Here is a 15,175-nt window from a genome sequence, read left to right as displayed (position 1 = left end):
GTAGCAGAAAGCTAGATATAGGTCCAGAAAGAGTGATTTTTGTATTTTGATGTAAATCCGTTCAGTAGTTCTTGAGCAATTAACCCTTCAAAATCTTTGTATATCGAGGGACTTGGGGGCTCTGCGGATCCCAACAGATCTCATATTGAAATCTGATTGGCTGCCACCCCCTCAATCAGGAAGCAATGCCAGCCATCTTAGGAATTGAGACTGGGTTCCAAGTCCTAAAACAAAAACTGAAAAAAGTCAATTGTTTAAAAATTTGCTGCAAACTTCGCAGAGGATCCGAGGAAAAATAATAAATGGAAAAAAACAAGCACGTTCTCTTGTGCTTGTTTTTTTTAAGCCCCATGTTTGTGCCAGATCCTGAGGGTGACAAATATTTATATTTTGGGGGAGAGGAGCATGTGTGGCCCAGCTCTGGTTTCTGGGGGTGGGGTGGCAAGCGTTACCACACCCCGGGCCATTTTTGGCCCCAGGTGCCTCCAGATCCCGGGGCCTGGCCGCATTGTAAAGGGACAGGGGGGCACACAGTTCCTCTCCACTGCCCGATTTTGGCACCAGGGACCACATCCCCTGGGGCCCAACCATAAGGGGGTGGGGGCACACAGCCCCCCCTTCCCAGGCCTAATTCGGCCCCTTGGGACCCAATCTGCTGATGTTTGCACAAAGGGGGAGGAGCCACGCAGCCCCCCTCTCTGACTCATTAATGGCCCTGGGGATCCCATCCTCCAGGTTTGGTTCATAGACTATGTCCCGGCATGCTCCCTGGGACATAGCAGTTTCCCTGTCTGCACTGGCACGAGTAGGGATACCTGTTTTTGCTCTCGCTTGGCGGGGCAGTTTCAAATCTCCCGCCAAGTGGTAGCAAACAACAAGTCCGCACCTAGTTGGCAGGACCTTGAAAAATGTTAATTCCTGTTGGGAGCTAACTTTAGCTCTGTTTCAGGCAGTAAAATATTTTGAAATACTGCTCGCGATAACAGGGAACGGCATTATTAACTGCTCCGTGCAGGTGAGAGCAATGCCGGATCCCGCTGGATCTGGGAGCCAGATTGGGCCGCAGGGGCCTTAGTTCTCCCCTTTGTGGCCCCCAACAGTAGAGTGTTGGGTGCCCTGGATGGGCATCAGGGCACACACCCTTTGTTGGCTGGGAATGGAGTCCCTAGGTCCGAAATCAGCCCGGGGAGTGGGGTTACGTGTCCCCCTTTCCTTGAATATGGTGCCATGCCCCAGGGAATGGGGTACTCAGGGCCAAAATTGGCCTGAGTTGGAGGCCACCTGCCCTCCTTAATGCAAAAAGGCCTGGGGGATGGGGTTCCCAGGGCCTAATAAGGCTTGGGGAGGGGGCAATGTAGCCCACTCTGTTTAAAAAAAATCCCTTTGGGATGGGGCCCCAGGGCCTAAGGAGTCTCAGGGAGGGTGCCACGGGGCCCCCTCCTCTTCTTTGAAAAATGTATGGCACTGGGGGATGGGGTCCTCAGGGCCATATTAGGTTTGGGGAGGGCCGTTATGTGGCTCCCCTCCTCTTTAAGCAAAAGGCCCCAGGGTCTACAGGACCAGGCCCTGTGGCCAACCACCACCATGCAGGTCTGAATGCCCTGCGTAGTGTTGGGTTGGCTGCATGTCGGGGTGGCCGCTAGCCCTGCAGAGGCTGAGCGAGGCAGGGGCTTGGATTAACATATGGTAATTCAATATTACTCTATGTTTTAAAAAAAACGAAATTCATTGGGAAAAAAACTATACTAAAGTAACTATAGCTCGCATCCTTGCGATGCACTGCTAATTACCCTAAATATTACATAACTCATGACATCTCTGGCATCATTGTTAATATCACTGTGCATGGTGGGGGCGCAAGCTATAATTACCTTAGGGCATGAGTTATAGTTACTTCAGTGGCGGTGTGTCCATTGGGGTGTTGGGGCATTGCCCCACTAGACAGCATGGCCACATTCTTCCTCGTCACTTCACCGTCCACGTCCTGAAGCTGAGAGCTGTCTCGAAATCTGTCAGTCAGGACGTGGAAGGTGGTGGGGCAGCACTGGAGCGGGTTGGGTTTGTGACGTGTTGTGTAACGTAACTGTTTGACTGACACAGCACTGACAGCAAGCAGGCCGGCCCAGTGCGCATGTTCGGGTTTGGGCTGGTCAATTTTCTGACCAGTCCAAACATGCGCACTATTACTGCCTGCAGTGCTGCTGTTGCACATTAGGAGAGCTAGCGAGGGCTGCTGCTGGCCAGTTGCCGCGGCCCCGGTCTCCTATGGGCGGGGACAGTCTCTGCTCGAGCCAATCCTGGTGCTGCTGGAGCAGCGTCTGGATTGGCTGTCTGAGAGGGGTTGCCACTAGCAGAACAGAAGAGACGAAGGCGCCATTGAAGACAGCAGAGGCGGCGCAGACCCGGTCACGGCGGTCAGTTAAGTTTTTTACTTTATTTTTACCCCCCCGCCCTGCCCCCACCCTCGCGCGACCCCATCTCCCCCGCGCATATTGCGAGCCGCGACTGAGTTACTTGAGAGATAACTATAACTGGTGAATTTGAGATGTTTTTAGAGTTTAACACGTTATGTTGTTGTGGAATATTTAACCTCACTATAACGTTACTTTAACATTTTTTTTTCATTAAATATATATAGCAATACCCTATCAGAATTAGAGTGCCACATAAATTATGCAAAGGAGGAACTCTGGGTAGTTTTTACGTTTTCGGTGGAGGGCAACTCCTTTATATAGAACTCCCTACAGCACCACTGACACTCTATCACTTCTCACCGCAAATGTACGGTTTTCTATTAGTTTTTAAGCATAGGATTAGCATAGTGCCAATCCACGTCAAGCTAGAAAAGTGATAAAGACCTTTGTCATCACTGCAGTTAAGTCTTTAAGCATAAGATTACCTTGTGCCATCTACACCAAGCTTCGACTGGGTGCTCCTTTGTTTCTGGACAAAGCTATGTTTCTCTCACTCGCTTTAGGTAGAGTGAAACACGCCAGGGACTTCTTTTATTAATTCCAGATTGGCTTGGATTGAATGCTTAACTTCAAATGATGCATAAGTGCAATTAGGCGCTTTGTGTGTTGTTTTTTCTTGCTAATTTCCAGTACTGTTTGTAAAAACGATGGGTACTATTAACTGCATTTCACGGAGTAATTTTGGGCATGCGTTTTTACAGAAACATCAGGACTTGTGCACTCTTTTGAACTTGCTTCGAATAAAATGATTGGCAAGATCCATACAGCTTCAAAATTGAGATGTAATTCTGTTTTAAAGATAACTGAGGTGAAAATGGAACATCGCTTTCAGGGCGCATGAGAAAATATTGCCAATTTATGTGAAAAAACTATGCAAGGGCATAGCGTAGAAATATTGGGAAACTGCATGAGCTGCACGAAGACCAGTAAGTGGGACTTATACAAGTCTATGCTTACGCAATAAAAATGTATCCGCAGTGGAACAGATCTTTCACTGCCACACGAGACACATTCAAATAAAGTAAGAGCTTTTCTTCTAATCCGATGAAAAACACTTTTTGAATAAAATGCATAACCAAGGAAAAATTGGTGAACTTTTGAGGAATGCCTCACTGCAATGTCATGTCCTTGTGCCATCGTATACTATTTTGTGTGAGGATGTAACGGGCTATTTAGCAAAAGGCAGCAGTAAGCTAATATCCAAATAAAAATTGAGATACTTCGAGCACATAGTGTGCGTCCAATCTAGGTAAGAGCCTTTGAACCTAGTTAGAAACCATATTAAATGTAGGGATGATGCATGTGTCACAAGCAATTGTAATATATTAGCTTACACCATGATTGATAATGGATTATGCTGTATTACTAGAACTGTTTGTGACACATGCATCATCCCTACCTTTAAAAATATATTTTGTTTTTCCTAGTATACAGTTTCTTTCTAAATGTTCGGGAGGAAGCCAGGGATAGAGAATACTTAAATCTCTAGGCATTTCATTCACGCTAACATAATCTTCCATAATTTCTGGCATTTTGAATTATTCTTGTTTCACGAAATGTCCTAGATAACTCCATTAAACCACTATAAGAAATAGAGATTTTGTGCGGGTAATAATCCTCACATAGGACCATGGGAACAATGTAACCTAACCAAACATGAGAAGTTGATGTTTGCATCAATCACAATGTTGTTCTATTTTTTAGTGTGAACAGAGTTCTTGTGTTCAAAATGGATGCAAGGATGCATTTCACTTAAACAAAATAGTGCAAAATGCCAGACATGCATTTCACATCCTAACACATATTTTACATAATCTTTTTGCATTTCAAGCAATTTCCACAGAGGAGAGTACGTGAAATTCATCCTGCCCAAAAGCATGCATCTAAGGGCACTGAAAAGATTCCTATCCACTATACCTTTCTCTCTGGTGTAGGCTTCCGTCTGTACTGGTTTTCCAACTGCATTCTTGTACACAGGAAACAATGATATCTTGTACCGCACAAAAGGCTCAATGTTCTCTGCAAAAGAAGAGGCAAAAGTATACAGAGGTATTATGCAAGAGCTGTAACAAAGTGTGGTCTGTTCCTTACCAAAAAGCAGGAAGTTTGTCATTCTACCATTTTGTAACTTGTGTTATGCAAAAGCTCAAATAAACGTTTTTATTCAAAAGCTGTGCTGAAAGTGACACTGCAAGCTATTTTTGATTAGACAAGTAGATTGTCTTTTTTTGCATGTCCCTATTATTTATAAAATATCCATACATGAAAGATACCCCCACCAAATAATAAGGAACAAAGAGCAAAATGTATATAGCACCATACATTCTAAAATGTGTGTTGTGCACTATGCAGGGTCATAATTTATGAATAGTCATTTCACAAAACGTTCCGGCCAAGCTCTGCATAAATCAATGTCATATCTTAAGACTACTCCAATGGAATATCATGTTTTAAATATCATCATTCAAAAATATTGTAGTTAGAATTTCTACTACCACAATATATGAAGGTAAGTATCTATCTATCTATCTATCTATCTATCTATCTATCTATCTATCTATCTATCTATCTATATATCTATCATCATCAATGAAAAAAACAAAGGTTAAAGCTTAGTTAAAGTTAGGAAAACTTATTTTCCCTACACAAACCAAGTTTAAACTACACAAACTTGAAAAATCCAAAAGTTACAGTTATCATTTTTATTTACAAATTTTCCACCACCTTAATGGTTATTATAAGTAGTGGACCTCGTAACACACACTTTTCAGCTTACTAACCAGTCAACACCAACTATAACTCGCCACTCTACCATGCACTGTGATGTGACATATAATGTAAATTGAGAAGTTATAAGTATTAATATAAATTATTGGTTTCACATGCTGTGATTGATGTAGTATTCAAGAGTAACAGAACATGATAAAGTCATGACTATAATTAATGTGGTATGGTGAGTGAGGCAACAAGACTGTGTTCGGAGGTGTGCGACTCATAGTAATTTGAAGATAGTGTGTAAATTATAAATTGAAGTTAGGATTATAACATTACAATTCTTAATGTTTGTGTATTTTAAGCCGGGTTATTATAGAATGAATACATAAGGATTTACTAACTATAAATGATCCTTAACCATTGTTTTTTCATTGGACGTTAATGATTTTTATTTATTAATAAAAGTGTGTTTCAAATCACAGTGTGGAGTGTCATTTATTGGAGTGTCGTAAAGTGGAATGTAGTACAGTACAGTGAAGCAGAGTGCCGTAGAGTCTTGTGTCATAGAGTGGAGTATTGTAGAGTGGTATTGAGTAGAGGGGCGCGATGTAGCCTCCAGTGTAGTAAAGTGTTATACAGAGGAGTAGCGTGGTTGTCATATCTTGGAGTATCGTAGAATGGAGTGGAGTGGCCTGTCAAACTGTAGAGCTGAGTGTTGCACAGTGGAGTGTCGTTGACTGGAGTGTCAAGACATGGAGTGTTTTGGAATGGAGTATTATTGGGTAGAGTGGCATAGAGTGTAGCAGGGTGCTGTAGAGTTTCGTGGCATAGAGTGGAGTTCCATGAAGTAGTGTGTGATATAGTTAGTGTTGTCAAGTGTAGTGTCGTGCAGTACAGTGGCAGATAGTCTCATACAGTTGTACAGTGGAGTATCATTATTGGTCAGAACACAGTGCATTGTAGAGTGGCGAGTTATAGTTAGTGTTGTCTTATTGGCGAGCTGAAAAGAGTGTGTAACATGGTACGCTACATCTAAAAATTTGAAGGTGATGGATAAATTGTAAATGAAAGTTATAACTTAGAATTTTTAAAGTTTGTGCAGTTTAAACTTGGAAAATATGGTTTCCTAACTAAAACTAAGCTTTAACCTTTGCTTATTTAATTGAATTTCAATGTTTTGAAAAAGAATGTAATAAGAATGTGTTTCAAATCGTAGAGTCCAATGTGGAGCGTTGTTATCTGGAGGGCCATACAGTGGAGGAGAGTGTTGTAAAGTTTATTGTCATAGAATTGAGTATTGTAGATTTGAATTGAGTGGAGTAGAGTGGAGTAGCATATTGTACAGTGTAGTAAAATGTTATATAGTGTGGTGGCATCGTGTCATATAGTGGAGTCAAGTATCATAGACTAGTACAGTGGAATAGCCTGTTAAACAGTAGAGTAGGATGTCGAAGACTGTCATAGAGTGGAGTAGTGTTTTAGAGTGGAGTAGGGTGAAGTAGAGTATCATAGAATGAAGTATCATCAAGTGGAGTGTTGTAGTGTACAATGAAGGAGAGTGTCAAAGAGTGGTGTTCTGTGTCGTATCATAAAGAGAAGTTGAGTGAAGTGTTGCTGAGTGTCATACAGTGTAGTCCACTGGCGTAGAATGGATGAGCATAGAGTATGATAGAGTGTAGGAGAGTGGAGTGCAGTGGTGTAAAGTGGGGTTGCATGCAATGGAGTAGGGTGCTGGTCAGTGGAGCGGCGTAGCAGAGAGTACAGTACAGTAGCGAACAATGGGATACAGTGTAGTAGAGGGGAGTATAGTGGAGTCGGGTAGGGTAGAGTGGAGTAAAGTGTCATAGAGTGGAGTGGCCTTTTGTAGACTCTAGAGGTGTAGAGTGCAGTAGAGTGAAGTGAATGCCATGCAGGCGAGTGAGGTGTCATAAATTGTAGTACTGTGTTGTGCAGAAGAGTGTAGTGGGTTGTTGTACACTTTTGGATAGTGATGTAGACTACAGTAGACTAGAGTAGGATACCATCTAGTTGTTTTTTGTAGAGTCGAGTAATGTACAGTACAGCGCAGTGTTGTAGAGTGTGGTACAGTGGATTGGCATACGGTGTTATAGAGTACAATGGCATTGAATGGTTAGAGTGGAGTGGCGTAAAATGGAGTAATGAAGTAGAGTGGAGTACAATGTATATGTAGAGTAAAGTGGGATGCAATGGCATACCAAGAGTTCCGTACAGAGGAGTAGAGTATCGTAGAGTAGAGTAGGGTATGTACAGTGCAGTGATGAGGTACAGATATGAGTCAAGTGTTGGAGAGTGACATACAGTGTAGTAGAGTGTTGTAGAGTGGAGTTGCTTTGAGTACTGTAGAGTGTCAAACAGTGAAGCTGCTTAGAGTGTATTGTTGTATAGTAGCGTAGAGTGAGTTAAAGTCTGGTACAGTAGAGGAGAGTTGAGTGGAGTTATGTAACTTAATGTGGTGTAAAGTACAATAGAGTGTGTTGCTGTGTCATATTGTACAAACATCTGTTATTCAGTGCCAAGATACCCTTGGGTGAATGTGCGCTTTACAAATACACATTGTGTATGTTGAGTGGAGTGTACCTGAGTAGCACAGGTAATAAACTGCTATAAATTGGTGTGGGGTCTTGTGCGGTAGAATGGAGTGTTGTGTTATATAGGAAAGTGTTGTATCATGGAATAGATTGTTGTATATAGGAGTGTACAGGCATAGAGTGAAGTAGAGTGTACGGGGATAAAGTGGATTACAATGTCGTAGAGTGTCATGAAGTGTGATAGACTTTATGGAGAGGAGTTATAAAAGAGTAGAGGAGTGTCGTACAATGGAGTGGCATACATTGTAGTGGCATAGAGTGGAGTACCGTAAAGTGGAGTAGCATACAGTGGAATAGCGTACAGTGGAATACGGTACAGTGGAGTGTAGAAAAGTGGAGTGGCAGAGTGGAATAGCATTGAGTGGAGTGGTGTAGAGTGGAGTTGGGTGCAGTGTATTAGCCTAGCGGTAGGTGGTGTACGTTGAAGTGGGATAGCAAAGGGTTGACGAAAATGTTATAAGTTGGAGTGCCACCTCATACAGTAGAGTGGAGTGCAGTGTTGTACAGTTTTGGTAAGTAGAGTAGAGTGTTGTACAATAGAGTGTACATGCATAGAGTTGACTGCAAATGTGGACAGTGATGTGTATGAGGATAGAGTGGAATAGAGTCTAGTAGAGTGGCATTGAGTGTAGTAAAGTTTTGTAGAGCGAAGTTATAAAGAGTGGCGGAGAGTACAGTGGAGTGGCATAGAGTGGAGTTGTGTACTGTGTAATAACAAAGTAAAATAGCAGACAATGGGGTAGCATAGACTGGAAAGGCATACAGTGGAGTGGTGCAGAGTGTAATAGTGTATAATGAGGCAGCGTACAGTCAAGTGGTGTAAAGTGTAATAACATATAGTGTAGGAGCATACCGTGGAGTGGCGTACATTGAAGTGGTTTAGAGTGGAGAGGTGTATTGTGGGGTGGGGCAGAGCGTAATAGCCTACAGTGGAGTGGGGTAGAGTGGAATAACACACAGTAGAGGGGCAAAGATTGAAGTTGCGTACAGTGTACTAGCGTAGAATGGAGTGGTGTACAGTGGAATAGCATAGAGTGAAGTACAGTGGAGTGGCATAAAGTAGAAAAGCGTAGAGTGGAATAGCATAGAGTAGACTAGCGTAGCGTGAAGTGGAGTGGTGTAGATTGGAGTAGTATACAATGGAGTGGGAAGAGTGAAATAGCATTTAGTGGAGTGGCGTAGATTAGAGTGGCGATCACTGGACTGGTGTAGAATGGCGTGGAGTGGTGTACACTGGAGTAGCATTGAGTGGAGTAGCCTATAGCGGAGTGGCATACAGTGGAATTTAGTTGAGTGGAGTGGTGTATAGTAGAGTGGTATAGACTGGAATAGCGTATAGTGGAGTAGTGTACAGTGCAGTGGCGTACAGTGAAATGGTGTAGACTGGAGTGGCGTACACTGAATTGGGTTATAGTGCAATAGCATACAGTGGAGTGGTATACAGTGGAGTAGCATCCAATGGAATAGAATAGAATGGAGGGGGATAGAGTGGAATGGCACACTGGAGTGACATAGAGTGGAGTGTCATACAGTGGAATGGCGTAGATTGGAATAGCATATACTGGAGTAGAGTATAGCGGAGTGGCATACAGTGGAGTGATGTACACTGAAGAGGCGTAGAGTGGAGTTGCAAACAGTGTAATACTGTAGACTGGTCTGCCGTAGAGTGGAGTTGTGTACAGTGTTATAGCATAGAGTGGTGTAGAGCAGAGTGTTGTACAGTGGAGTGGCATAAAGTGTAATAGCATATAGTATAGTGGCGTATATTGGGGTAGGGTCCAATAGTATAGGGTAGAATGAATTGGGGTAAAATGGAATGCCATACACTGGAGTGGCATAGTGTGAGGTAGTATACAGTGAGGGGCATACAGTGAAAAAGCATAGAATGGAGTAGCAAACAATAGAACGTGTAAATTGGAATGGCATATAAAAGAACAGTGTATAGCTGAGTGGAATACAGTGGAGTGGCATACACTTAAGCGGCGTAGAATGGAGTTGCATACAAGTTAATAGCGTAGCTTGGACTGGCGTAGAGTAGAGTTGTGTACAGCATAATAGCATAGAGTGGAGTGACGTAGAGCGGCGTGTTGTACATTGGAGTGGCATAGAGTGTAATAGTGGCGTATTGTACAGTGGAGTGGCGTGTAATGGAGTGATGTAGACTAAGGGTGGGCGTAAAATCCGTTTCGCGGGCGAATTTGCGGATTTTCCGCGATTTTGCAATCCGCGAATCTCCCGAAATCGCGGTAAAATCCGCGAATCAGCGGGGACGAATTTTCAGCCAAGCAAAGGTTCCAGCAGCAGGTGCAAAAGTTGAACCTAATTTCTTTGTAACCTTTTACAAAAGGGTTACAAACAAATTAACTTCAACTTGGACACCTGCTGCTAATTGCTTCCTGGCGCCTCGTTGCCTACTTGCAACTATTCTCTGACCCTGCTCTGACCCTTGAAGCAGGGTCAGAGAATAGTTACAAGTAGGCAACGAGGCACCTGTCCAAGGAATTAAACCTCATCAGGAAGCACTTACAGATATAAAAAACAGGAAAAATGGGAGAGGATGGCACATACACCCATTTTGAGTTGTCAGGAGGGGTTGAACTAAAAGAGACCTTTACAGCACAATTTTCATATGCATTTTGCTAAAAATAAATAGCTGTATGTTCTGTAGGGGCAACTCAGGAATCTGGCCCTTCAGAGATCCGGCCTCTCTTTCTTTCTCTCGTTCTCTCTCTCCCTCTCTCTTTCCCTCTCTTTCTCTCTCTTTCTATCTATCTATCTATCTATCTATCTATCTATCTATCTATCTATCTATCTATCTATCTATCTATCTATCTATCTCTCTCTCCCTCTCCCATAAACAACTGCATGGGTAACTTTGCTTTGCAAGCGGCTCGCGAAGACGCAAAAATCCCCGCAAACACGCAAAAAAAAACGCGAACACGCAAAAAACCCCGCGAACACGCAAAAAAACAAAAATCCGCAAATTCGCACAAATTCGCGAATTTTGCGGATCGTGAATTCACAAATCCGCAAATTCGCGGATCGCGAATTCGCAAAATTCGCCCATGCTTAATGTAGACAGCCGTGGCATACAGTGGCATGCTGGCTCTCACACTGCTAATGAATGCAGCCAAAACTTCAAAGATGCCTCTCTTCCTGTATTTTATTGACTATACAGTCACTTTCGACCATGTCGACCATTCCAAATTTTGGGTAAAACTGGACAATTGGGGTATTCCAACCACTCTTTTGGATCGGCTAAAACAGCTGCACACAGACACATGGATCAGGGTTAAACTAGGTGAAGGGGCATACATCTCAAAACGCACCAAGACCTCTAAGGGCCTCAAGCAGGGGTGCGTCCTGGCCCGACCCTCTTTACTCTTTTTTTGGCTGACCTGCCTGGGGAGTTGGACAGTTGTGTATCCCATGCTCCCAACTTGGGGAACAAGCTAATGTCAAACTTGCTATATGCGGATGACCTGGTTTTAATTAGTAGGACACCAATTGGCCTTCAGCATTTGATAAACACGAGAAGCAGTTTTTCTAAGCGGAACTCCCTAACAATAAACCTCAAGAATCCTAATGGATCATAAAAACACGTTTAAACTCCAGCTAGAGTCCATCCAAAGAAAGGGGACCACCACGTATCTAGCCCTGAAGTCATTGAAGAGACAGCTTCCCGACCTCACGCTTAAACCCTTTTTACAGGCTAAACTGCTGCCGACACTGTCATATGGGAGTGAGGCTCTAAAAGGTAAAGATGCAGCAGTTTTAGATGTCATAATAGCTAATGCCTACAGAGCAATTTTCCACCTCCCAAAATGTTTCTCCCCGGCTCAAATCCGGTTAGAATTTGGGATTCAAAGACAAACGGTAGAAAGGAGGAGCACCTATGTTAAAAGTTGACATAAAATCGGAAGCGCTGAGGCAGGATCTTTAAATTTCCATCTATTGAAAGCCCTGGTCAGCCAAGAAAAATGCCCAGCCAGGTATTACTTGCTCGATTCAATTGAGTTACTGGGCCTGTCTGATCTCTGGGCCGTTCCAACGGATCATCTTTCTTTCAAAAAAGCAACACGAAAAACAACATCAATGCTATCTGTCTTAGAAGACAAAGCAATTCTCACTAATAAGGCACACGACTGGATAGTGCTCAGTGACGATGTAAGGCTGAAACCCCAAGCCTATTTGAGTACCGGAATCAAGATAAGTAAGAAGGAAAACTTTTTGAAGTTGCGGCTGGGGGTAATTACGATTAAGCCCCATCTTCCACCATGGGAAAGGAAAGGTGGCTCTCCGACTTGTCGCCTATGTGGAAGTGGGAAGGAAGACATCATCCACGTTATCTGCAACTGCCCCAACTTAAAGGATATAAGATGCACCTTGTTTCGCCCTTTTTCAGGCATTACGGCATCCAGTCCTGTAGGCAGGCAGTGAAGCTATGCTTCAAACCCACTGACGTTCAGCTCAACTGTCGGCTAACAAAATGATTTGAGACTGTAACAAAGAGACTTAAAACCCTGCTGCTATCCGAACCATGTTGATAAACTTTATAAGTATAATATTAACTCAATACTTTGTTTTAGCTGTATCAGTATTTTTATCACCAGATCTTCAATCTGGACAGTGGTCTTGATTAAGCTGTGCCATTCGATCTGGGAAGTTGTTGTAGTCATTGGCAGATAGCACTACATGAGATGCAAGAGTCTATGTGAATAATGTATAAATATAGAACAGGCAATTGAAGACTTTTAGATTACGCATCTTTTATCTGTTTTAATTGTATTTAATTGTGTATAATGGGAATAATTCTTGCTATGTATTTGCAAAGATTTTAACTAATCAAGCAAAATAAAATATCTTATCTTATCTTATCAGTGGCATGAGGCAGAGTGTAATGGCATACAGTGGTGTGGTGTACATTGGAGTGGCGTCCAATCAAATAGCGTAGAATGAAGTGTGGTAGAGTGGAATGCCATATACTAAAGTGGCATAGAGTGGGGTAGGGTACAGTAGGTGGCTTACTGTGAAAGCATAGAATTGAGTGGCATAGAGTGGAACAACCTAGAGTGGAATAGTATATACAGGAGTAGTGTATAGCAGAGTGGAATACAGTGGAGTGGCGTACATGGAAGAGGCGTAGAGAGGAGTTGCATATAGTGTAATAGCGTAGATTGGACTGGCACACTGTGGAGTTGTGTACAGTGTAATAGCGCTAAGTGGAGTGGTGTAGAGCGGCGTGTTGTACTTTGGAGTGGCTTGGAATAGCGTACAGTGGCGTAGCCTCCATTGTAGTGGCGTATAGTGGAGTGGCGTATAGTGGAGTGGTGTAGAGTGGAGTGTTGTAGAGTGGAGTCTCGGACTGTGAAGAGGCGTAGTGCAGAGTGGCGCAAAGTAGAATATCATACAGTGAAGTGGCTTCAGTGGTGTGGCATACGGATGTATGTGAAATTTAGCACCAGTGTAGAATATGGTCTGCAGAGTAACGCAAAACAGTGAATTGCACTGTCTTGCATTTCTCCAGATTTACCAAAAAACGCAGGGTCACGCATGGTGGCCTTACGTTGCTTTATAAATATGACTTACGTATTGCACTGCCAATGTGACACCATGAGTGGCACAAGGGTCCCGCCACCAAATAATAGAACTAGGCCTTGGTTACAATTTCGGCTATGTATACTGTGATAACTTTGCAGTATACCATGATACATGGCGATGACAAGCCAGATTATAATGGGGTTATGGTTGTTTTTAGAGAATGAAAAAGCAGTCATATTAGTTTTACTACATTTTGGCTGTTTTCAGTATTAGAGCTTTAGTTATAAGTAAGCAGTAGGTCCCTACCTAGTACCACTTTATTGAAGTTGTAACAGGTAGGGAAATGTTTTTATATATATTTTGAAATATTTTTAGTGCCATGTACTGTGGTATTTTCACAAAATGTTATGAAACTTTGTGAAAGTACCACAGTGACAGATATCACAAAGTTTAAATGACTTATAACTTAAAAAATACTTACCTACTGTTTTTTTTGTTAGAATACTCTTGCATTGTAGCGATCGCCACCATCGACACAGCCAAATGCAAAAGATTCCGTACTGAACGCCCCTTACGGAAATACTACAAGTCCCAGAAGGCCATCCGGCGCTGGGGGTTGAATCAATGGGAGGACCTTATTTAAACTCCTCCTCCGGAACATAACGGGGCTTGTCAATCTTGTTCCGTAATTTCTCGTTAGTAGTTGGTTTGTTCTCTCTGAGTTGAGTTACCTTTGTCTACGCCGAAGAAAAGCCTGCGTGGCCAGTATTCTTATAAGCAACGACGCCGACGAAGAGCCTGCGTGGTCAGTATTCTGATAAGCAACGACGCCGACGAAGAGCCTGCGTGGTCAGAATTCATTTGTGCAACCAGCGCCGACGAAGCGCCAGCGTGGTCAGAATTCCAGTGGAATCATTGTTACAAGCCATACATTGCCGCGCAAGTATACCTGAGGAGTGCGGGCTCGCCTCCTACAAAAGTGTCTTGTTGGTTATTGATATTTGTTTAGTTCGGTGCAGAAGCATCTTCCTTTATAGTTTATGTACCGGGGGGTTACAATTCTCTCTGTCCGTGTTTACTGACACTAACTGCAAATTGGGCTAAACCTTTCCACAAGGAGTATTGTGGTTCTCACGAAGCGTGTCTTTTAACGCCGAGTACAATTAGCCCTCTTATATTCTACCCTAGACAACTGTAGTGTGTTTTAGGTCGAGAAGAGAAGCTAACTTCTCCGTACTTCTGGCAACATCTTCACAAGCGTGCAGAGTGTATTCATGGATTCATTCTCGGATACATGGGGTTGAGAAACTGGTGAGTTTAGAATCAAAAGGGGGGACAAGAGTTCAGACAGTAACGGTTTGTGGTATTAATTTCTTGCTCTCTGTCCTCTCCTCCGTCTGCAGTGTCCCAGTACCGGTAACCTCGTGGGTATATCGACCAGACGATACCAGAAGTACCAAATCTCCCGCTGCCAAACCACCTCCCGGCCCCTTTCTGTACATACTCGAATAGTGGGTATAATTCCATTGTTGGGTTTTGTGCAGTGCGGAGTTGGGAGGACTATCGTCTATCGTCTCTGCTGGCCATCGGAGTCAGGTTAGTGGCGCTTGCGGGTTCTTGCGCTGCTTTCAATCACGACAGATTGACAAGCCCAAGAATACAGCCCAGCCTAGACGATGGATACAAATACCATTCTCGCTTCCTTGTTGGAGAGCTTTACAGAACTACAACAAGAAGTCCAAACCTCTCGTGCAGAGAACCAGGCCTTATACAAAGAGGTCTCCGATCTACGTAAAGAGATGTCCGATCTTGCACATAAGGAGCAGGTTGTGAAAC

At 43.2% G+C, this 15,175-nt stretch overlaps 1 protein-coding gene across 3 annotated transcripts in view; it reads right to left on the bottom strand.

Annotated features, from left to right (window-relative positions):
- The window catches only part of CSF3R (colony stimulating factor 3 receptor), a 186,887-nt gene that overhangs the window by 14,270 nt on the left and 157,442 nt on the right, over positions 1-15,175 (bottom strand). For all 3 annotated transcript variants that reach the window (XM_086956461.1, XM_086956460.1, XM_086956459.1), the window contains exon 11: positions 4,392-4,493. In XM_086956461.1, coding sequence (XP_086812587.1) covers positions 4,392-4,493 — 102 coding nt within the window. The remainder of the gene's footprint in view (positions 1-4,391; positions 4,494-15,175) is intronic.

This window comes from Lissotriton vulgaris, chromosome 2_1 (genome assembly GCF_964263255.1).
Source record: "Lissotriton vulgaris chromosome 2_1, aLisVul1.2, whole genome shotgun sequence".
Taxonomy (NCBI): Eukaryota; Metazoa; Chordata; class Amphibia; order Caudata; family Salamandridae; genus Lissotriton; species Lissotriton vulgaris.
Note: the sequence above shows the minus strand (reverse complement) of the source record. Positions and strands in the feature narration are given on the sequence as shown.